Source organism: Gopherus evgoodei, chromosome 4 (assembly GCF_007399415.2).
Source record: "Gopherus evgoodei ecotype Sinaloan lineage chromosome 4, rGopEvg1_v1.p, whole genome shotgun sequence".
In the NCBI taxonomy this organism is placed as follows: domain Eukaryota; kingdom Metazoa; phylum Chordata; order Testudines; family Testudinidae; genus Gopherus; species Gopherus evgoodei.
In genome coordinates this window covers 124,268,250-124,291,695 of record NC_044325.1, presented here as the reverse complement: position 1 = coordinate 124,291,695, position 23,446 = coordinate 124,268,250, and the positions used below count along the sequence as shown (strand labels likewise).

The 23,446-nt window shown below is 45.4% G+C and overlaps 1 protein-coding gene across 1 annotated transcript; it reads right to left on the bottom strand.

Moving 5' to 3' along the window:
- Positions 1 to 7,896: 7,896 nt before the first annotated feature.
- On the bottom strand, positions 7,897 to 15,788 carry LOC115651565 (pepsin A-like). The gene is made up of 9 exons (XM_030562639.1): positions 15,733 to 15,788; positions 13,491 to 13,647; positions 12,843 to 12,960; positions 11,405 to 11,523; positions 10,910 to 11,109; positions 9,979 to 10,095; positions 9,276 to 9,417; positions 9,051 to 9,143; positions 7,897 to 8,074 (listed from the first exon to the last, which is right to left on the bottom strand). Exons 1-9 carry the CDS (start codon positions 15,786 to 15,788, stop codon positions 7,937 to 7,939), a joined length of 1,140 nt encoding a protein of 379 aa, XP_030418499.1. The 3' UTR covers positions 7,897 to 7,936.
- Positions 15,789 to 23,446: the final 7,658 nt, after the last annotated feature.

Sequence of the window (23,446 nt, the reverse complement as noted above, 5' to 3'; positions counted from 1 at the left end):
GGAGCTGCCCCTGCCTCCATGTCACAGTCATAGAGAATCAGCCGTAATGTTGCGGCGGATTAAAATTAAAATTGAATTAAGCTAATTGCAATTATATTGTGTGTGTTTAGCTATTATAACTTAATAGACTCATAGACTCATAGACTCATAGGTCAGAAGGGACCAATCTGATCATCTAGTCTGACCTCCTGCACAAGGCAGGCCACAGAACCCCACCCATCCAATTTTATAACAACCCCCATCCCAGGATCGAGTTATTGAAATCTTCAAAATTGGTTTGAAGACCTCAAGCTGCAGAGAAACCACCAGCAAGAGACCCGTGCCCCACGCTGCAGGGGAAGGCGAAAAACCTCAAGGGCCCCTGCCAATCCGCCCTGGAGGAAAATTCCTTCCCGACCCCAAATATGGCGATCAGCTAAACCCTGAGCATGTGGGCAAGAGTCACCAGCCAGCACCCAAGAAGGAATTCTCTGCAGTAACTCAGTTCCCATTCCATCCAACATCTCCCCGCAGACCATTGAGCAGACCTATCTGGTGGTAATCCAAGATCAATTGCCCAGATTAACGATCCTATCATAACATCCCCTCCATATACTTATCAAGCTTTGTCTTAAAGCCAGGAAAGTCTTTTGCCCCCACTACTTCCCTCGGAAGGCTGTTCCAGAACTTCACTCCCCTAATGGTTAGAAACCTTCGTCTAATTTCAAGTCTAAACTTCCTAATATCCAGTTTATACCCATTCGTCCTCGTGCCTACATTAGTACTAAACTTAAATAATTCCTCTCCCTCCCTAACGTTAACCCCCCTGATATATTTATATAGAGCAAGCATATCCCCCCGCAGCCTTCTTTTGGCCAGGCTAAACAAGCCAAGCTCTTTGAGTCTCCTTTCATAAGGCAGTATTTCCATTCCTCGGATCATCCTTGTAGCCCGTCTCTGAACCTGTTCCAGTTTGAATTCATCCTTCTTGAACATGGGACACCAGAACTGCACACAGTATTCCAGATGGGGTCTCACCAACGCCTTGTATAATGGTACTAACACCTCCTTATCCTTGCAGGAAATACCCCGCCTGATGCATCCCAAAATTGCATTTGCTTTTTTAACAGCCGTATCACATTGGCGACTCATAGTCATCCTGCTATCAACCAGTACCCCAAGGTCCTTCTCCTCCTCCGTCGCTTCCAACTGATGCGCCCCCAACGTATATCCAAAATTATTATTATTATTTCCTAAATGCATAACCTTGCACTTTTCACTATTGTATTTCATCCTATTTCTATTACTCCAGTTTACAAGGTGGTTCAGATCTTCCTGAATAGTATCCCTGTCCTTCTCCGTGTTAGCAATACCCCCCAGCTTCGTGTCATCCGCAAACTTTATTAGCACATTCCCACTCTTTGTGCCAAGGTCAGTAATAAAAAGGTTAAATAAGATCGGTCCCAAAACCGATCCTTGAGGGACTCCACTAGTGACCTCCTTCCAGCCTGACAATTCACCTTTCAATACTACCCTCTGGAGTCTCCCCTTTAACCAGTTCCTTATCCACCTTGCAACTTTCATATTCATTCCCATCTTTTCCAATTTGACTAACAGTTCCCCGTGCGGAACCGTGTCGAACGCCTTACTGAAATCTAGGTAAATTATATGTACCGCATTTCCTTTATCTAAGTAATCCGTCACCTTCTCAAAGAAGGAGATCAGATTGGTTTGATATGATCTCCTTTACTAAATCCGTGTTGCAATTCGTCCCAATTACCATTGACCTCTATGTCCTTAACTACTTTCTCCCTTAAAATTTTTTCCAAGACCTTGCATACTACAGACGTCAAGCTAACAGGCCTATAATTACCCGGATCACTTTTATTCCCTTTCTTAAAAATAGGAACTACATTAGCAATCCTCCAGTCATACGGCACAACCCCCGAGTTATGAAGTGAATACGCTCTATAGTTAAGGGTTAATTAAAATAATTTTAAAAATGGTTTTTGTATTTTGTATTTTGTGACACAACTGATTAAGAGAGCTATAAATTAGGAGTTTGGGGGAGATGGTTGGGAGATGTCCAGGTAATCTCCACGCCAGAATTCAGCATTGAGAGGGAAGAAAACAAACTAAGAGAGGATGCAGCCATGGGCAGGAGAATGGACACAAGAAAGAAGGGAAGTATAGATACCAGTCTAATTGGTGATACTTGTGGTAGAATGTCTGTGCCTAACCAGGTAAAGAATGTCAGTGAAACCAAAAGGCAAAAATTAAGATGTCTGTAAACTAATGCGAGGAGCCTAGTTAACAAAATGGAGAAACTAGAGCTACTGGTGCAGGAAGTGAAAGCGGATACCGTAGGGATAACAGAAACATGGTGGAATAGTAGTCATGACTGAAGTACAGGTATTGAAGGGTATGTGCTGTTTAGGAAAGACAGAAATAAAGGCGGAGTGAGGTAGCATTGTATATCAATGATGAGGTTAACTGTTTAGAAATAAGAAGTGATGGAATGGATAAGACAGAGTCTGTCTGGGCAAAAATCACACTGGGAAAGAAAGCTACTAGAGCCTCCCCTGAGATAGTGCTTGGGGTGTGCTACAGACCGCCAGGATCTGATTAGGATATGGATAGAGACCTCTTTAATGTTTTAAATGAAGTAAACACTAATGGGAATTGTGTGATCATGGGAGACTTTAACTTCTCAGCTAGAGACTGGAGGACAAATGCTAGTAAGAATAATAGGGCTCAGATTTTTCTTGATGTGATAGCTGAAGGATTTCTTCACCAAGTAGTTGAAGAACCAAGAAGAGGGGATCCCATCTTAGATTTGATTTTGGTGAGTAGGGAGGACCTCATAGAAGAAATGGCTGTAGGGCACAATCTTGGTTCGAGTAAACACTGAGGATGCAATGGAGTTTAAGGATAATCTAGGCATGGCCCAATATCTAAAGAAATACTTTGCCTCAGTCTTTAATGAGGCTAATGAGGAGCTTAGGGATAATGGTAGGATGACAAATGGGAATGAGGCTATGGAGGTAGCTATTGCCACATCCAAGGTAGAAGCCAAACTCGAACAGCTTAATGGGATGAAATCAGAGGGCCCAGAGAATCTTCATCCAAGAATATTAAAGGAACTGGCGCATGAAATTGCAAACCCATTAGCAAGAATTTTTAATGAATCAGTAAACGCAGGGGTTGTACCATACAACTGGAGAATTGCTAACATAGTTCCTATTTTTAAGAATGGGAAAAAAAGGCCTGTTACTTTGACATTTGTAGTATGTAAGGTCTTGGAAAAATTTTTGAAGGAGAAAGTAGTTAAAGACATTGAGGTCAAGGGTAGTTGGGACAAAATACAACATGGTTTTACAAAAGGTAGATCCTGCCAAACCAACCTGATCTCTTTCTTTGAGAAGGTAACAGATTTCTTTGCCAAAGGAAATGCAGTGGATCTAATTTACCTCAATTTCAGTAAGGCATTTGATATGGTTCCACATGGGGAATTATTAGATAAATTGGAAAAGATGGGAATCAATATGAAAATTGAAAGGTGGATAAGGAACTGGTTAAAGAGGAAACTACGATGGGTCGTACTGAAAGGTGAACTGTCAGGCTGGAAGGAGGTTACTAGTGGAGTTCCTCAGGGCTCGGTTTCAGGACCAATCTTATTTAATCTTTTTATCACTGACCTTAGCACAAAAAGTGGGAATGTGCTAATAAAATTTGCGGATGACACAAAACTGGGAGGTACTGTTAACACAGAGAAGGACTGGGATATCATACAGGAAGATCTGGATGACCTTGTAAACTAGAGTAATAGTAATAGGACAGAATTTAATAATGAAAAGTGCAAGGTCATGCATTTAGGGAGTAATGACAAGAATGATAGTTATAAATTGGGGACACATCAGTTGGAAGTAACAGAGGAGGAGAAGGACCTCGGAGTATTGGTTGATCACAGGATGACTATGAGGCGCCAATGTGATATGGCCATTAAAAAAGCTAATGCAGTTTTAGGATGTATCAGGCGAGGTATTTCCAGTAAAGATAAGGAGGTGTTAGTACTATTATACAAGGCACTGCTGAGACCTCATCTGGAATACTGTGTGAAGTTCCGGTCTCCCATGCTTAAGGAGGATGAATTCAAACTGGAACAGATACAGAGAATGGCTACTAGGATGATCCGAGGAATGGAAAACTTATCTTATGAAAACCTATTTTATGGGGGAGGGATAGCTCCATGGTTTGAGAACTGGCCTGCTAAAGCCAGGGTTGTGAATTCAATCCCTGAGGGGGCCATTTGGGGATTGGTCCTACTTTGAGCAAGGGGTTGGACTAGATGATCTCCTGAGATCCCTTCTAACCCTAATAGTCTATGAGACTCAAAGAGCCTGGCTTGTTTAGCCTAACCAAAAGAAGGTTGGGTGCTGGCTGGAGAGTCTTGCCCACATGCTCTGGGTTGCCATATTTGGAGTGGGGAAGGAATTTTCCTCTAGGGAAGATTGGCAGAGGCCCTGGAGGGTTTTTCACCTTCCTCTGCAGCATGGGGCATGGGTCACTTGCTGGAGGATTCCCTGCAGCTTGAGGTCTTCAAACCACAATTTGAGGACTTCAATAACTCAGACATAGGTTAGGGCTTTGTTACAGAAGTGGGTGGGTGAGATTCTGTGGCCTGCATTGTGCAGGAGGTCAGACTAGATGATTATAATGGTCCCCTCTGACCTTAAAGTCTATGAGTCTATGAGGTTAAAACTAGCTCTAGGCTTGCAGTTTTTGCTAACCAATTTTTTTTAAATTAAAATTTAAAAAAAGTAAATAAAAACCAGAAATTAAAGCACGTTTAATGTGAGAGCTCATTATAATTTAAATGGTTACAAATGTTTATTAATCAATAGGTAATTTAAATTAAAAAAGGCAATGACCCAATAGGAGTCACTATAACCTGTGTGTTTTATAAAATCAATTATGAAAAAACTAAATAATAAAATATACTGTAAAACAGTTCTCTAAAGCTATCCTAACAAACTTTTTCCTAACACCTTGCTCCCCAGGTCAAGGTTGGCTGAGCAGGCAGGGAAAACCCCCAGTGCACCGCCACTGCCGCCACCGGTTCCCTGCCTGTAGGGAGGCTCTGTACCTACAGCACCCACAGTAATGGCACATTTGGATACCGATGGATGGAGGAGGTTCACGGTTTGTGTGGAGTTTGAAGGAGCGGTGTTTGGACAAAATTTCTTGTTAAATCCATGTGCCACTTATTCTCGGAGTAGTATCCAAAATAAAAACCCGTTTGGCCCTCCGGCTGGAATGAAGACTGTACAGGGGTTCAGTAAGGCAAAAAGTACTGTTACTTTTTTGCAAAAATATTTTGTATCAGTTACATAAATTAATAAATAAATACACACATACATAAAAGGCCATTTAGCTTAATAAATCTAGAAAGAGGATTTTAAAAATTAATGACTTTACAAAATTTAAAATGTTAATTAATTTTGCTAAGAGGGTTCTATGAAAAATGCCTCCTGGTACATCCTAAAAACCAGTAAAAATTGTGTCAAGCTCCTGAATAACAGACCTTAAGGCATCTAAAGAGCTAAAGTGGCCAATGTGAACTCCAGAAACTCTAACAATTGCAAAAAAACACTGGGAGATGTAGGCCAAAAATAAAATAGAATGTGGTAAAGTTGAGGCAACAACCCTAGTTACAGATCCCAATCCCCCACCCCAGGAACAGTACAGGTATCAAAAAAGGCTGAAGCTTTTGATGGGCTTTTAGGCCAGTTAATGGGCTTTTAGGCCAATGGTTTTAGTGGAACAGTCAAGTCTCAGTAATGCTGCCCTCTGGCCAATCCTTAAAAGTCACAGCAAGATCTGAAGGTGAGTAGTTGATTTTTGCTCCCTTAATTGGGTGACACACCCATGGCCCCCATAGTGGCTATGTAGCAGAAGATAATAACCTCCAGCCTAGGCGGGGACCAGTGTTTTTCAGTTTTGAATTTGGCCGATGCTTTCTTTGCTATCCCTTTACATCAAGACAGCTATTACAAATTTGGTTTTACCTTTCAAGGAAATCAGTTGTGTTTTGCCAGGGTCCCCATGGGCTGGAGCAAAGCCCCTGTTATTTGTCATGCCCAGATAGTTAAAATGTAAAATAAAAGAAAACCAGTAAATTTCTTGTGTAAATTTGCACTCAAACAACAAAAAATGGGAAGTATTAAATAGGGTGTTACAAAATATTCAGGAAGCTGGTTTCATCAAAAACAAAATGCAAAAAGCCCAGTTGTGTTCCCAACAAGTAAATAATCTTGAAGTGACTTGGGACAGGGAAGGTGCTCCACTAATCAACCAAAGGAAGAGCTGAGTTTTAAATTACCAACTCCCACAGATGTCACAGCTCTTAAATCCTTTCTGGGAATGGTTAATTTTTCCCAAAATGTTATGAAGGGGTTTTCAAAAAAGGGCAGCCCCGCTGCATAAGTTGTTAAAGAAGGGGGTGAAAAGAAACAGGGGCCCTTTGCGGCAGGAAGCCAGGATCCAGTTAATGCAGGCCTTAGTCCTGGCTCCAGTGTTAGCATATTCCCAGGTGGGATAGCCATTTGTGCTACAACTGGCAACTACAAAAATGAAATGGGGAGCGATACTAAGTCAGAACCAGGGAACAGGGCACCATCCTATGGTTTATGCCTTAAATAAAGTAGAAAGAGGGTTATTCCTAATAAAAAAAAGGAACATTAGGCCAACCACAAAAGGCATAGCCCCTATAACTGCAGCAACAAAAAAAACCTAAATAAATAGATTTAATCACCCTTCAAAGCAGAACTCCAGTCGAGCAGAGATCATGGCAAAAAAAATACAGAAAATGGACAGTGTGGCAGCATACATCCAGATTAATCCTAGCTACTAAAACTAAACTCACAAAGGTAGTTTGGGTGGTACCCACAGCATTAAAAATAGAAATAATTTCCCTAGCCCATGAGAAGGGTCATTTGAGAGTAAAAGAAATCTTTAGCTACATTGCAAGCACCTGGCTGGTGCCAAATATAAGCAGCAACATGAAATAGTTTGTAAATAACTGTCTGTCCTGTACAGCCAATAATATTAATTTGAAAATAATCCAAAAGCCTCTAACACACCAGAGAATAGAGGGGCCTTGGGCTCATTTACAATTTAATTACATTGGCCCTTTAGCAAGAAAAGCCAGGGGTAGTCAGTATTGTTTAGTAATTGATAATCTGTTTACAAAACGGAGTAAACCAATCCTCACCCAAAACAGCACAGCCCAAACAACAGCCCCTGTGCTGATTGAGCCAATAATAATTAGGTGGGGTACTCCAAAAAAATTGATTTGGACCAAGGACCCCATTTCATCAAGAATACTACTTACAGGCTTTGTCAAGCCATTAAAATTAAAGAGAAATTGCATATAGCAGCACACCTCCAAGTTCAGGCACTCTTAAAACAGCTTTTAAAAAAATAGTAAACCAGCAGAGTAAGGATTGGGGTCAACGACTACCGTTTATTCTTATGGTCATAATGGACTCTGGAGTTATCCCATTCAATGCAATATCTGGAAAAGACATGTGCCTTTCAGAACAATGGTGGGTAGGTGGAGCACCACTAATAAACTGAAACGCCAGGTCCTTACAGACCAGTAGATGCAAAAGCTGTTAAAAAGTTGGTGCTAGTACTCATCGTCAAGTAGCTGTGGCCCTAACAGCCAATGTTCAAAAAATGAATAAAAGATGGGTCCAATCCTAAACCTCATCAAAGAGAAACAATTCACTCAAATGCTCTTATATTCCTTTATTCTACTGGGGGTAAGATTACAGGACAGAGGGTGAGTGTAGGTGAAGGGTCACTAGATCGATATGCGGTGTTGGGGCTCTAGAGAAACAGAGACTCTCCGGGGTCAGTGTTCCATGGGAGGGTCCTGGGGATGGCGCTGTGTTCATGCCAAAGAGGCCAGGGCCACCTGGTTGTTGGCCCTGTCGAAGACAACGTAGTACTGGCGGATGAAGACGTCTCCGAGGATCCAGAGCCCATCGACGTCCATGCTTTCAAAGCCGGAGGTACAAGAGCCTGACTCCTGCACAGGGGAAAAGGGGACATGGTAATTATTGGGCTAGAACTTCAGTGAGTTATCATCCTGTAGGGCCTGCTGGTGCCTCTTACCATCTTGGGCTGGGATCTGAGAGCTCTCAAACCAAGTAGCATTAGGCTGGGTAGGGCTTCGATAGGAGACCTCTACGGGCTGCAGGGAGTGACACTGGTGAGTTGGCCCTGATTTTTGGTGCTGCTTAGATGCCTAACTCCCAGTGAGCTAACTTTGTGGATCTGGGTCTCAGAACAGCCCCAGTGCCTACGCCTGAGCCTAAGGGGTGCAGTCTGTCAACTGGGAAGAGAAGCAAGGTCCTGACCACTTCTGTTCATGACACATCCCTTGGGGAGGCAAAGCATGCTCTCTCCAGGCTCCTGGCCTGATTCCAAAGGGAGCGATTACATTCTGCCACCAGAAATCCTGCTGTGATTATAACTGGATTTAGGGTTTTCCCACTGCCTGCTACCAGCTAGTGTTGCTGTGCACTGTTAAAGCAGCTTGCCTGTTCCTCCCCAGACGGGAGCAAACTTTTATCACGAGGGAGGAAAACTTCCTGATGCCCAAATGCCCAGGCCCTGGAACGCGAGGCTGTGATCTCTCTTGATCTCACCTCCTAGCTGGGGTAGCTGCTCATATAATTCTCTCCTAACCCAGTAAAGCTCCCACCCTGGTGATTTCCTGCGGTGGCGAGTTCTACAGGCTGCCTCGCTGCTCTTCCGGTATGTCACTTTCACTATGGGCCTGCCTTGATCTCAAACATCCCTCCCCCGGAGCCCTTTGGCGGAAGAGCTCTCTGCCGCCCCACACTCATACTGGGGACAGACTCTGAGCTGCATCTCAGTGATGCTATGGCAGACTCATGCCAGCTGTGCAAGGGAACGTTGCCAGCACACTCAGCACAATGGCCTCAGCCACAAGCCCTGGCTAAGAGGCCCCGAGGCGGCTTTCTGTGCAGGACACTCACATCAATGATGTAGGCACTGGCGGGCACAGGGAACTCGATGCCGTTGATGGTGAAGACGATGTTGGGCAGGCTGCTCATGGCACTGCAGCTGATCTGCAGGGAGGAAGGCAGCACATGGAGAAAAGATTAGACATGTCTTGGGCAGTAGGTTCCCCAATGAGAGAGATGGAGCATCACATCTGTGTGTAGCAGACACCTCTAGAAGTATCTGTCCCTCCTCCCTGCCCTTACCATGCCATCACTGGCACCAATGTAGGAGTTGATGCTGGAGATGCCGGTAGAGGGCCCAGCCAGCAGAGAAGTGCCAGTGTCAATGACAGCTTGGCAGCCACCAGAGCAAGCGATTGTCTCTCCGTTCATGGTGACACTGCAAGAGAGAAAGAGTCAGGGGAACATCCCCAGGAACACTTCCAATCTCACTCCCACTCAGCCCACAAGCCAGCAGTGAGAGGTCTGCAGGCTGAGTCTTGCTGACTGCCAAAAACTTACCCCTGACATTTCAGCCTTCACCTCTCCTTCCTTGGCTATTGCCCATCACTCCTGGTCCTACAACCTTCTGGGACTGGGACCCGTCTACCCTGGGGGTCAAAAACAGCCTTCAAGGGATCATGACCACCCTGCCCTTTAGTTTATTGCTAAACAAAGGAGAGAGGGGTCCTGGCAAACGGGATGCAGGGGGGAGGTGCTGCCCTTATCCTGCCCCCCTACTAGTGGCACACACAAGTCATCTCTGAGTCCTGGTATGGGCAAGATGGAGAACCACTCATCTAACTGCCTCACTGGTGAGTCCCTTTCCTATAACTCCACCTTGTCTCTCATCTTGTCCAGACACTAAGTTGAGCTTCCCCCGGCTCCCACATGCCTCTCCTTTTGCCTGTCTTTTCCAAGTAACATTTTCAAAGGGGAAACCCCAAGGGTTGGGTGATACCTGTCCATGGTGATTTCCCAGTAAGTCTCAGCAGAGAGAGGGATCCAGTTGAGGCTCCCAGAGTAGTAAGATGAGTCGATGCCGCCGAACATCACAAAGCTCCCGCTCTGCTCATCGCTGGAGAAGAGAGAGAGGAGAGTCAAGGAGGATGTATGATGGTTGGTTAATGAGACAATAGTAAGTGCTCCAGCTGTTAGAGAAGGAGCATAGCTGGGGAGTGCTGGGCTAGAGCCAGAGCTGGGCACACCAGCATCTAGTAGCAGAGATAGGACAGGATGGTTGGATGAGAGGCGTGCCTCACCCCCTGCTTTGATATTACTTTGGGCTTTCTCTTCCTAGGTCTCAAAAGCTAAGCACATTTGGGCCTGGCCAATATGTGGATGAGAGACCACCGAGCAAAGGCCCAGGTGTTTGAGGCAGTGGTGTCAGTCACTCATTAGGTGCTCCTCTTCCCTCAGAGTCAGTACGGAGCAGATGGTTCAGGCTGGTGCTAGAAGGTGATAAGCCAGGGTATCATCTGGGTGACATGTTAGGGGGAACTCTTCTCCCAAGAGTCAGGTTAATACTAATGCCCTAGTGTTTATTTCTGCTCCCACTGACAATGGACAATGGCCATGTTCCACTCCAGAAGTGGCTGCTTTGGGGGAATTCTTTTGCAAAGGTTGCAGGGATCACTCATTGTGAGAGGCGCTATAAGAAAATGAATCTCATGGGGAGGGATAGCTCAGTGGTCTGAGCATTGGCCTGCAAAACCCAGGATTGTGAGTTCAAACCTTGAGGGGGCCATTTTGGGAAAGGGGTAAATATCCGTCTGGGGATTGGTTCTGCTTTGAGCAGGGACTTGGACTAGACGTCCTCCTGAGGTCCCCTCCAAGCCTGATATCCTATGAATCTCACTGCAGCAGATGGGCTGTTTCCAGCCCTGACTTACGAGCTTAGGTAGACAGAGAAGAGGTCTTCAGACACCAAACCCTCATTCATCATGTTGTCAAAGACGGGGGTGGCTCCAGAAGAGGAGATACTGGGGAAGGCCAAACCCAGTATCCCATCAAAGGGAGCATAGTAAAAGGTGGTGCCAGGCTCGGTTTCACTCAGACCAAAGATCTGGTTGGTGTCCTCAATGCCTCCAACCTTGGGAGAGAGATAGGGACAATCAGACGCACCCTGGGAGAAACTGCCAAGTCTACCACTGGGTCCTGATGGCCTGGGGCTTCTCAGAGGCTGGCGTGCCATGCACTGTGGTCTCTCCCCCATCTGAGTATGTTCTGTGAATGGTCTCCTTGCCTCTTTTCTTCCCTTTTTCTATCCTCCCTCTCCCAGTTCACACCCATACTCTGCTTTAGCTTCCCAGATGAGTCCTGTCCTTCTAACTCCTAGTTTTTCACCATGTCTGCTCCAGGGGCTTTGATCCTTTCTTGTGATTTACCTGGACGGTGTCATAGCCCAGGATTCCAGTCATGCTGCCAGTGCCATACTGGATGGAGAGGCTCTGGCTGGTGGCCTCGTAGGTGGAGGAGTCTGATGGGTTGAATCTGTTGTGGTTTGCTACAAGTACAGAAGAGTCAGATGGTCATAAACTGACACTTGTAACTCTCCCCATGTGTTGTATGGAGAGCCTGGGGGACTAGTGTGATGGTGATTTCCTTGGTGGGACCAGGGTGCCTAAGATTCACGCATTGCAGTACTCCGCATTGCCACACCTGAGTGCCTTTGTGGATCTAGCTTCTTGTCTTACTAGGGCCCTTTCCACCTCTGACACTGTGTAGTATGTGGAGGAACAATGGACCTGCTGCTCTCTGGCTTTCTGGATGAATAAAAATCGATGATAAAAATAAAATCTAATGTTCTAAAATGTCTGTATATTTTTCTTTTTTAAAATAAACCGATTTAAAATTAACTTTGTAATTCTGACAACATATGGTAAGGCCTAAAGTTACTAATATCTACTAAAATCATATAAATTCAATACAAAGGTTATTATTAAGCAGTGGCTTAAAGAAAGTCAACAGAACAGGAAGATTTCACTGACTCTACACCTGGAACCAGAGTTTCCTTTGTTTCAGTGCTAAATGAGCTTTTTAGATAGCAGTGGCCTCTTCTGCAGGTGCAGAGAGAATACTTTTTTCAAGTCAGTTTATTAACTGGTTTAGTTCATGGACTAGTTCATTCCAACTTAAGAAACCGATTGGGAATTGGAAAAGTGGGAACACGAGTTTTCCTCTTCTAATCTCTGAATAAAAGCTAAGTGTGGGAGGATGAGCTCTACAAGTTTTAAAATCTTGAAGGACGCTCTGGTCAGAAACAATAGTTCAATTCACTGATTACAGATAACATTTCCTGTTTCATAAATTAATTAGTTTAAAAGCAAAATGTTTGATACATTTTTTTTCTTCAATAAACAGCCCTTTGAAAGGTGTTTTAACTAATTTCTTTTAAAAGCTGTATTTTGAATTTTAAAGTGAATTCCAATTTCCATCCAAATTGAGTCTGTTATAAACCAAAAATTAATCATGATGTAGTTAATAAGAAATGCCTCCTTCACCATTTTCTAAAATAACTAAGAATTGAACAAAGTAAGAATTTGAATAAGTGTGTATAAATCTATGTTAATTGCTTAAATCTATGTGCATTGACATAGTGTAAGCCCTGATTTCCTAAAGGAAGTACCAAATGTCATGTAAATATATAGTTGCAAGTCAAGCTGTTTATAGTGGTAACAAACCAGTGAGAATCAATTTCCTTTAGAAAAATAATTAAAATCAATTATTTCATTTAAGAGTCCTCCTTGCTAATGTAAATCTCTATGACTTCAGTCAACCCGCCCAGTTGGAATGTCAAAGCAAGGGACGTTGCAGGTGACTTACTGCAGGCTGCACTGGAGCAGTACACGGAAGGCACCCATAGGTTGGAGGAACCGGTGTCAAAAATGACAGTGAAATACTGAGCAGGCGTACCAATTGAGATGGTTCCATAATATTCAACCTGTGAAAGCAGGAGAAAAAACGATGAAAAAAGAGGAAACCCTTGCCATCCAAGAGCTAGATCATCACCTGGAGTAAACCAGCGTAGCTCCACCAGCGGAGGGTCTGGGCTACAATGTCTTTGCTAAAGACTCAGTCTGAGTTGGTGTTTCTCTGCCATCACTTTGCCTAGCATGGCTACTAGCAACTCCTGGCATCCAATAGCCACGGGCAATCAAATGCACGCAATTATTTAGCCTCAGGCTGCTGAATCTCAGCATGTGGAAGAGCATGACTGGAAGAAGGCAGCCAGCAGACCCTGAGAGTGCTATTCCCAATGCTCTTCCTAATGCCATCCAATGACAGTTGGGGGCTGGGTGTCCCAGCACAGGTTCTTGGCTGACGCAAGATGAGAGCTTGGTTGGAAGCACATGGGTGGGGGAGTGGGGTTGGGACACTTTTGGGAGGAGGGGAGATCAGCTGTTGGCAGAGGAGTGGGAAGCTTTGATGAGGAGGGGAAGGCTACAAGACCTGCTCTCCTCCCATACTCACGTCCATGTAGTTTGTTAGGGTCTCGCTGGCAGCGTCGTTGGCCAGGCTGGGGAAATATTTGGAGGCCGGATTGTATGGGTTTTTCTTCAGGAAATCCTCCAGCAAGCCATGTTCCTTAAGGTTCTGCCTCAGGGATTTCCCCTTCTGCAGGGGGACCCTAATCAACAAGGGTAGGGAGAGAGACCACTCAATAACAAACAAACAATAGACAAGCTTTTGTTCAGAGCCTACAGTGCAATCCAGCTTTTACATTGCACTGAGACCCCTTATTACACTAGGATTATCAAAGGAGTGTAAAGGAGTTGGGTGCCCAGTGCACTGCAAGTCAATGGGAGTTGGGCACATAATTCCCACATGATTCTTGGAAAATCCCAGCCTATATATACTAGAAGAGAGACGGCTCAACATTCTGGGTGCTGTACTGTCCCTGTCCTGTAGAGGTTACTGTTGAAATAGACAAGAAGGACAAAGGAAGGATTAGCCGCCACCTTGACTCCGTCAACCATGATGTTCTTCTTGAAATTACGTTCTCCCTTGGCTTCCATGTCTCTCCTTTCATGGTTCTCCTCCTACATCTGTATTCACTCCTTTGATGCCTTCAGAGGATCGGCCCCCCAACATTCTGTGGGAGTCTCACAGGACTCTCTCCTTGGTCCCCTTCTATTCTCCTTCTACCCCTTATCTCTGTGTAATCTCATCCGCAAACACAAATTCCACTACAACCTCTATACTGATGTCTCACAGATCTGCCTGCCTCCTCCAGACCTGTGTCCTCCTGTCCAAACTGAAATCTTGACTTTCTAAGCCTGGCTGAATGGGAGTAATTGAACGTGGGGGAAGCCTCTTTTTAGGAGGCAGGATTAATTAGGTACTGTGAATAGATCAGCAGGCTGAATACAGAATGTCTGTGCTAACCAGGACAGGTAAGTACATGGTAAGCCAAGAGACAGAATAGCTGAACTAGCCAAGATAAGGCAGAGAACATCCAGGGAATCATTTACTAAGGACAGAATAAGGGTGGACGAGATAAGACAGGAACATAAAGATGAGTAAGTCAAACATGACGTGCATAGAGAATGCTGTACAGGGATTGGTTCCTACAAAGAAAGCCAATCCCAAAACATGTGAAACAACTTTTCTCTAGCTTCTCACATCCAGGCTATGTCGAAATCTTGCAAAATCTTCTTGCATAAACTCCCTGAGACGCAGTCTATCTTATCCCTTCACACAGCTATAGCTCTCGTCCCAGCTCTCCTCCTTTCACATCTCAATTGCTGCAACATTCTTCTCCCTGTCCTTGACAAATGCCATTTTGCCCCATTCATGTCCATTCAGAACATTGCTGCAAAGATAATCTTCCTAGCAAGTCACTTTGAACATGGCACTCCTCTCTTTGGGTCCCTCCACTGGCTCCCCCTGCTCCATGATATCAGACATAAGCTGCTTGTCTTCACTTCCAAGGCCCTTCGCACTCAATCCCACTCTACCTTTCACCAGGTATCAAGCTATTGATGCCCATCTCCCATCGTCCCATGATGCTAGCCTCTACTGCCAACTTGGTAAATTTTCAATTAAGCACCTTCATGCTTTCTCCCACCTGCCCCCTATGATTGGGAGGTCCCCCCCATAAACATCTGCAAAGCTACCTCACTGTCTTCCTTCAAATCCCTCCTTAGAAATTCTCCTTTGTCGTCATACCTATAAAAAGCCCATAACAACAGTTTGGTTGCTGGTGTGCAGAGACCACTCTCCATCAAGCTGATTGATTGTTTACTTGTAGTCCCCTCTCTGTCGGCATATCTCTGTTGTCTCTTATGTCTTACTGAGGGAGTTATCTACTTAGGGAAGGGACAGTCTTCCAGTGCCTAGCTCAATGACATCCTGGTCCATGACTTATGTATCCTAGACATTACAAATAATAAACACTAATATTATCACAGAGAACTGATCCCTGGAGAGAGACTCTGTCCCTTGCCCATGGTCACAGAGAGAGTCTGTGGTAGAGCCAGGCATTAACCCAGATCTCTCAAGTGCCACTCCAGTGCCTTAACCACAAGACCTTCCTTCTTCATTCCTCTGCTACAACACAAAGCTAAGGGGTTATTCCCAGCTGCTGCCTATACAGGAATGGAGAGTAGAGAAGAGAATGTGAGAGGTGCAGACACTCCCCTTGATAATCACACATTGCTATGTAGAAAGCCAAGTTCAGCAGCCCAAAGTGGTGTGTTCCCCCAATACTCACTTGGTCACCCGGCACTGAGAGAGCGCCACCAAACTCAGAAGCAGAAGCCACTTCATGATGTTTTCTGACACACAAGCCAGTGGTGATGAGTGGTGAATGTAGAGAATTGCCTGGGTGCTGCTTCTTATAAACACAGCACCCAATGCTTTCCTTATCGCATTAATAGCCCTGATAAGAAATGTAAACCTTCCCGATAAGATCTTCCAAAATGTCCTTAAATGAAATTTTGAAGAACACTCAAAGTCCATAGATTTCCACCTTCACTTGGCTGTGAACTGAAAATGGGGCATGGTCTAGAGGGAAGGTGTGAGAGTTCAGGGACGTCTAAGCTTTGAAAAGCAATGCCTGGGGGCTGCTTTAAAGAATGGGACAGGAGGCATAGAAGAACTGGAATGGGATATGGAGACATTCACTGATTGATTCTTCATTCCAGTCTAGCCCCGTGCTGGGAGAGCCCGTACCTCAATGGGATTGGAGTCTTCCACATCTTGGGCACCACTTGCAAAACAGCCATAGAAGCACAGATATGTATGACTGGTAGGGAACTCAACAGGTCATCTAGTCCAGTCCCCTGCCTGCACTCAAGGCAGCCATGCAGTGGGGAATTGGTTTCTTTATGGGAATTGGGGTATGGAGCTTTATACCTCTAGGTCATTGGTAAGGATACAATTGTGTCACAGAGTTCACAGATTCCATGACTTCTTCCAGTGCCGGACTGGAGCAGCTGTCAGCCCCAGGCCATCAGAGCAGCAGCCTCAAGGCTGAAGCAGCGAATGGGCTTGGCTCAACCCCCTTGGGGCTGGAGCAGCTGCAGTCAGCCCCTGCCACAGGAGCAGCAGCAGGGCTGGAGGTGCTGCTGGAGGACAGCCCCTGGCAGCACTCTCACTGTTAGAAACAGCCCCACTCCCCACCCAAGTTCCTACCCTCCCCGCCCCCAGCAGGGCTCAGATTCATACCAATGACTTAGGTTTTGTCTACACTGGCAAGTGAAAGACAAAACCTTTGGCATTTGTTAGAGGGCTTTCCCTTCCCCCGCTTCCCTGGTTCTTGTAATGCAAATGGAAAGCAGAAGACCAGAAGATCAAAGTGCAGGCAATGCAATGTTTTATTGGGGATAGTTCCAAGCAAACATATTCTGAAGTCCTTCATAGCATATCTCTATATGCTCCCCTGTTCCCTCTCCCCCCAGGCTCCCATTCCCCTATTACCATTATTGTTTCCCTTCCATCTCCCCCTCCTTCTTCTTAGCAGGCCCAAATATACCTGAAGTGCACGCCTCTAGTCACAACCCTTTTGACTTATAGTCATGTACTATTCTGGAGAGTCGTGAATTGGGATCTTCATCCCACCCCTTTGGTACCCCATGGGAGGGGTAAGGAGTGAGGTTATGCTCCGGTCAAAGGCAGGCATTTCTCTGGTCTTTTAGTGTTTTACGTCCTCTCTTTGAGTTAAGGAGTTGAGGCAGTTGTCAAATGTACGCTCATATATTGTACTCCCACCATGCCCTGTTACACTTTTTGCTCCATCCCTTATCTGTCGCATTGTACTAAAAGACTGTTTGTGGGAGATGCAACACACAGCATCTTTGTCCTTTGTTCTTCACACATATTAGTAGGATATAAGAGTATTAAACTTCAAACCCAAAATTCTGTCTTGGGCTGACCAACAGGCTTATAAGCTAACAGCATTCAGAGGTGTTAAAAAAAAAACCACACACACACACCCAAAAGACAAAAGTTTTGCTGATGACAAGTGCTGGTTTGAACAGTGCTTTGTATGCAGCAGCGCTGTCCGACCAAGAACAATAACACCACTTGTTGCAATTGAAGTTTTATGTTGGCAGGAGACCTCTCTCCTGCCGCCAAACAATGGCTACACTCTGCACCCTTTAGTGACAGTACTGGAGCAGCATGGCCATGTCTCTAAAAGCTGAGCAGTGTAGACGTAACCTAAGGTTAAGAGTCTCTCACGGGTATTTTTAGTAAAAGGTCATGGGCTCCTGTGAATTTTTGTTTATTGCCCATAGAGGCCCCTGTTGAAGGGCAGGAAGCAGATGTCCAGCCCTCCTTGGCAACAGGATAAGGTCACCATGACTTACACCTTAGGGGGGAGAGAAAAGGAGAAAATCCTGGGTAGCTCCAAACCTAGAGACTGATTCCCTGGCCCAGGAGCAAATTATGGATTCAAGTTCCAATGATTTGGATGTGGGAGAGGTCTCACTTCTTAGCCCTGGTACTTCAGCCATCCTGTTCCTCTCAGGAAACTATCCACTGGACCAGAAGCATCTGTACTGCCTGAAAAAGAATAAGAATTCTATCAGATTTCACAATATTTACTTTCCATTTAGCACTACCAGATTCCTGACAAGCAAACACATCATCAGCCACGTTCCCCCACCCACTAACTACAGCTTCATAATCATAAACATGAATGGGGACTTCCTAGCTTGAAATAAAGACCCTTTTAACAAGCATCACAACCAAGGGGACTGGCCATCTGGGAAGTTCAAGAAAGGAAGATGGAGCCGTTTGCTTCTCATTGTGCCTCAGCCCAATCTGGCCACAAGCTGGGGAATGACTGGCTCAGAAGCATTAAGATTAGCATACAGAGCCTTCCACTTCTCAGCCTCTAGGTACAGTCTGAGCCCAAGTCAAGGGATGGATGTTTGGTGGCCCCATGTCAGATGAGTGCGGAGGAGATGGGTCTCAGTCCCAGACCCTGGTGGGACAGGTGCCCATATTGCCAGATAAATTAATCATAAGGGGCACTAATTGGGCCCCTTTATCTCAGTATACGAGTCAGAGATTAAATGGGTCATAGAAACCAGTCCTCTCTTTTCTCCCACCTTTAGAGGTAACCCTTCCAGGTCAGAGCTGGAACAGTTATTTGACTTGGGGACAGAGGTCTTTGCTGTCCTGGGTCCTTCAATTCACAATAAGAGATCTATCCGTGATGCCCCTTACCTTCAGCTCCCTGTCTGGGTAAAGCTGTGTGTACTATATTGCCTCCCACTGGTGGCCCTGTTAAGGCTGATGGTCTAGAAATTATGGAGATTCTATTTCACTGACTCAATGCCCTGATCTAAATATTTGATGAATATGCATGAGCTCACCGACAGAAACAGCAGAAAAAGTCTCAATTACAAGAATTTAAACCTGACAAAGCTCCAGTGTGGAACAAGTTTTAGGAACACAAGAATTGCCATGCTCTTGGTTGGCTCTGGTTTGGTGCCCAGGTAGCTCTGAGAGCTTCTAGAGCCTCTGCCTCTGTTTGTTCCTTCTCCTGGTCTGGGTGGAGGGCTATGTGAACTTCAGGAAACACTCTGGCCCAAGGGGCTTGAAAGAGCCTCTCTTCACTCAGTCACTGAGTTCCACCTGCCTCTGCTTCACAAGGCCTGGGCTTCTGCAGTGCCCCTCCCCAAGACTTCCTGTGTCTGGGAAGCTGAATGCTCAGAAAGGTACAATTCCCAATGTCCAGCCACTATGTCATAACAACACCACTCAACAAACAACATTTATAGAATTCGCTCCTCCAAACACTTATAACCATCCTACTAACTTGCTAATAAAGTTCAGTTAATCTCCGGTGCCCTGTGCTGGTCTCCCTGCCAGATCAGCACTATTGTTGTCAGAAGGCAGTGAGTCCATTTTGTTCCATATCCTGCAGCTCGGCTGTCTTGATCTGTTACCTAACTGAGATCCTCTCAGGCCAAACATCTGACTTTGCAACCCTCCTCCCTCTATTCTGGATGTGGAGACGGTGTCACCTATCCCTCATCAGTATGAGGCCATCTGGGGTGACAGCCTCAGACAACTGCAGACCAGTCTCCTTAATATCATCACTGTTGGAGACCACTGATTTCCATCACAGATGCGCGCTTCATCATACTCACAATTTGGTGGAAGACCCCAGGATCCCAAATCATCTGGCTTTTTTTTAATATGTTTTCTCTGTCTCTCTTTATTCTTCTGCAAATCCCCAGTCCCTGGGAGAGCAGCTTCTATCATTGCAGTCTACCCAGTTCTCAGCACTCTGTTAAAGCACGTTTCTGCAGCTGACACACCACGTTTCATTGGTACCATCCTGTAACTGAACTGTCCTAAGCCTGGCTCAGAGTGCGACTCCACAGCCCTTCTCAGTAGTCGCTTTATTAGTTTAACACCATTTCCCACCAACCCACTGCTTTGGAGATAATGGGCATTGAGTACTTACATGTCTAAACCCAAACTTCACTGCAAACTGCTCAAACCCATGCCCACTAAACTGCTGCCCATCGTCAGACTTTACTCTGTCAGGTATAGCATGGCTACAAAAATAGACATGCACAATCACCTGTTCAGCTATAGTATCTTCCAGTATGGCTATCTCAGGAAAGTGAGCATAGTCTAGAAGGAAGACATCATTCTTTTCCAGCCAATGTAAACAAATCTCTGCCTACTTTGCTCCAGGTGGCCAAGTATTCCTGTGCCACCAACATTGGCCCTTTTGCTAGACTTGGCCTGTACATTTGGCATATATGACAAGCCTTGATGGCTTCCTCAAAGTTGCTGTTCATTTGAGGTCAGTGTAAAACATTTCCAGCTCTTCTCTTAGATTTCTCAATTCCTAAATCGCCTTCATTTCTCCTTCATAACACATTTTATTGTAGCATCTTCTGATGCCCCATCCTGATTACTTTAAACATAGTCCCATCTGGTACTGATAGTGCCTGCTGAACTCAATAATAGGGACTGGGAATATGCTGTCCAGGCCACTCTGTGCATTACTTGCCAAAGGGTCTCACCCTGAACCATACCTCCAGCAGTCACACTGCACATTTTGTGTGAGGCTGGAAAGCTGGTGTTGTTTAGAACAAAAAGATTCTTTAAAGCTCTTGCAAAGTGTTGGAATCCATTGCATTTCATGCATCTTTTTCTCGCATGCCAGGCATTAACCTGGAGCAGTACACACTGTGGCAACCAATACAAGCCACGTGTTCTTTTTGCAGAACTCTGACTTGTCTCTACCATGTCCACAGTCTCAGAGCACTGCCCACCCTCCATAATCTTCCTTTCGGACTGGGTGACTTCCATTGCTTGATAAGTTCTAACAGATTTGTCAATGGTTAAATATGGCTCTTCCAGTGGCCTCTGAGATTCTTGTTCCGGATCCCAGTCACAATCTGGACTCTTATCATTGACTCAGTTTTAGCCTCCCCAAACTTCAAAGTTCAGCTCTTCATCCTCAAATCAGTCACAAATTCTTGCAGGCTGCAAGGAATTCTGAAATGGGAATAGCACAATTGATTATGATCAGCCAACTTTCTATAGAAGAGAGTATATTATAGACTAGCAGGGGGAGCTGCAGGTCAGGATTGAGGGGCATCAGAAGAGCTGTGGATGTGTCAGGTCTGAGAGTTGGAACCGCAAGGTGGCCTAAGGCTCAGGACTGAGGCGCTTTAGCAGCACTGGGTGTGTATTTCATATCCCAGGGCTATAATAATGAGGTCAAGATAGCGAGGCCTTGGCAGAACTGGATGGAGACCTAAAACTGGAAAAGCAGAGGGTGGTATACGACAGGATTTATCCCTACTGCTTCAGAATGCTACAAGGTGCCTGTATTGTCTCTCTGGTGTCAGATGTCTCAAAGCAAACCTCCCTTCTCTAAATCTGATCTAGTTCACCTCTTTGATGAAAAACCTACAGCACGGAATGGAAAATACCTGCCCATTTGCGAGATTAACACCAGATGCCAGGACCTCACTGTGGGGCATCAGGGGACACCGGATAAGCGGATTTTCAGGACCAGTTCCACTCAGATAAACTTGTTCAAACTGATAAGTTTTCATATACAATGTGGCAAAGTTAGGCCTGCCCACTTCCACGCCCCTTTCTTAGGGTTGTCACTGGCCTAAGGTGACTTCACTCCCAGTCACCTTGAAACCTCATCCTTCCCCTGGTGTTTGCTTGTCCCCACAGGGTTAGGAGAGGATAGTGCTAAATGGAAAGTTAAATGCTATATTTCAATCTCTTGAGATTCTCATTGTGCTTTCTGGCAGGGCAGCTGCTCCTGGCATGTGGGCACATGGCCTGGTGCCCAAATCCATTGATGGCCTCCTGCCAGGAATAGGAAGGCTGCAGTGTCAGGGCTAAACAGTGAGACCTCCCCTCACATGCCAGCCTTGGAGACTTGAACCCATGATCTGCTCCCAGTGCAGTTAATCACTCGCCAGTTTGGGAGACATCCAGGATCTCCTTTTCTCTCCCCCTAAATCCTATGTCACAGTGAACCTACCCTCTAACCAAGGAGGGTTGGACATCTCTTCCCTCTTCTCCTCCACTAGTGGCCTCCATAGCCCACCAATGCCTTAGTCCTCTCATTCCCAACCACGACTTGCCGTTTACCCTACACCTATTGGAGAATTCCAGCATATTTCACCTACAGGTATCATCCAAGAGCTGTCACGTGACAAAGCCTTTCACTACAGTACTGGTTGAGCTGGAACCAGCACCATACAAGTAACATGCTCTGGAGCGCACTCCCCTGAGTCAGCCAGTTGCTCAGATTTATGCTGCACATCCTATTTCCAGTCCACTAACTGCAGCTCCCTGTACTGACCTTGGCTCAGAATCATACCAATGAGCTGGAGATGTAACACTCCAAATCCCAGTTCCCATAGAGACACCAGTTCCCCACAACATGGCAATATTGTAACTGGGGCCCAAGGTGTGAAAAGCTCCATTCTCATGGTGATACCAAATCTCCCAACAGAGGTCCAGTCAGATAGGAACCAATGACCGAGAGGCAAATGTCTTCGTATCCAACTCCAGTTCTTCAGTGCTGCTCCCGTTTTGTTCTTTAGAACAACCCAGAGGCATTTCTTTTCAAACTTAGCCAGGAAACGTCCTCTAACTCTCACCTGTTCCTTGTGAAGGGCATCCCCATGTTCAGGTCACAGCCACGTGAAGATGGAAATCTATGAACTTGGAATGTTCTCCAATCTACTCATAGGAGTCAACGTTTCTGCGGTTGGTTTAGAGCTGTACCTGCACAGCCTCTTTTCCACACAAGCCCAGGAGAACCAGTATCTCCTGTTTACTCCTGGCCGGAGATTTTCTGGAGCATGAAGCTGGTATGGTGAGCTGGGCAGTTGCAGTAAACCATAGAGCTCTGCTAGGAATGCTTGCAAAGCCGGACAGTCAGGAAAAGGAATTTCAAAAATCTGCAGGGCTTGAAGGAGCGTGGGGAGGCCTTCTGCTCTATCTGACCCCTAGGCAGTGAAATTTACAGTGGAGTGGGACAGCTGCTGGAGGACAGTTCGGGTTGACATAAGTCACACAGTGTCTACAGTCACATTGTGTTGCCCTAAGAACATTGAGTGTAGAGCTACACTGCTCGGGGAGGTGGTGTCAGCATAACAGGGCTCTTACATCATGGGGAGACAAATTCAAGTGTAGCCACATGCACAACTCGGTCAACGTCAGCTGCCGGGCTTCGGCCTAACTCTGTGCTATGGGCCAGGCCTCTGACAGTAAAAGCAACTATTTTGGAAAAATGTGTCACTCTGACTTGAAGGAAAAGGACTCAGGACTTATCTATGCTGGGAAGTTCATTTGTGTTAAGAGAAGGTGAGAATTTAAATCAGAATTGCTGTTCTTGATTAACTCTATGTGGATGCTCTTATTCTGGAATGAGTGTCTTATTCTGAATTAGCTGTTCATTTGAGTACAGTAAA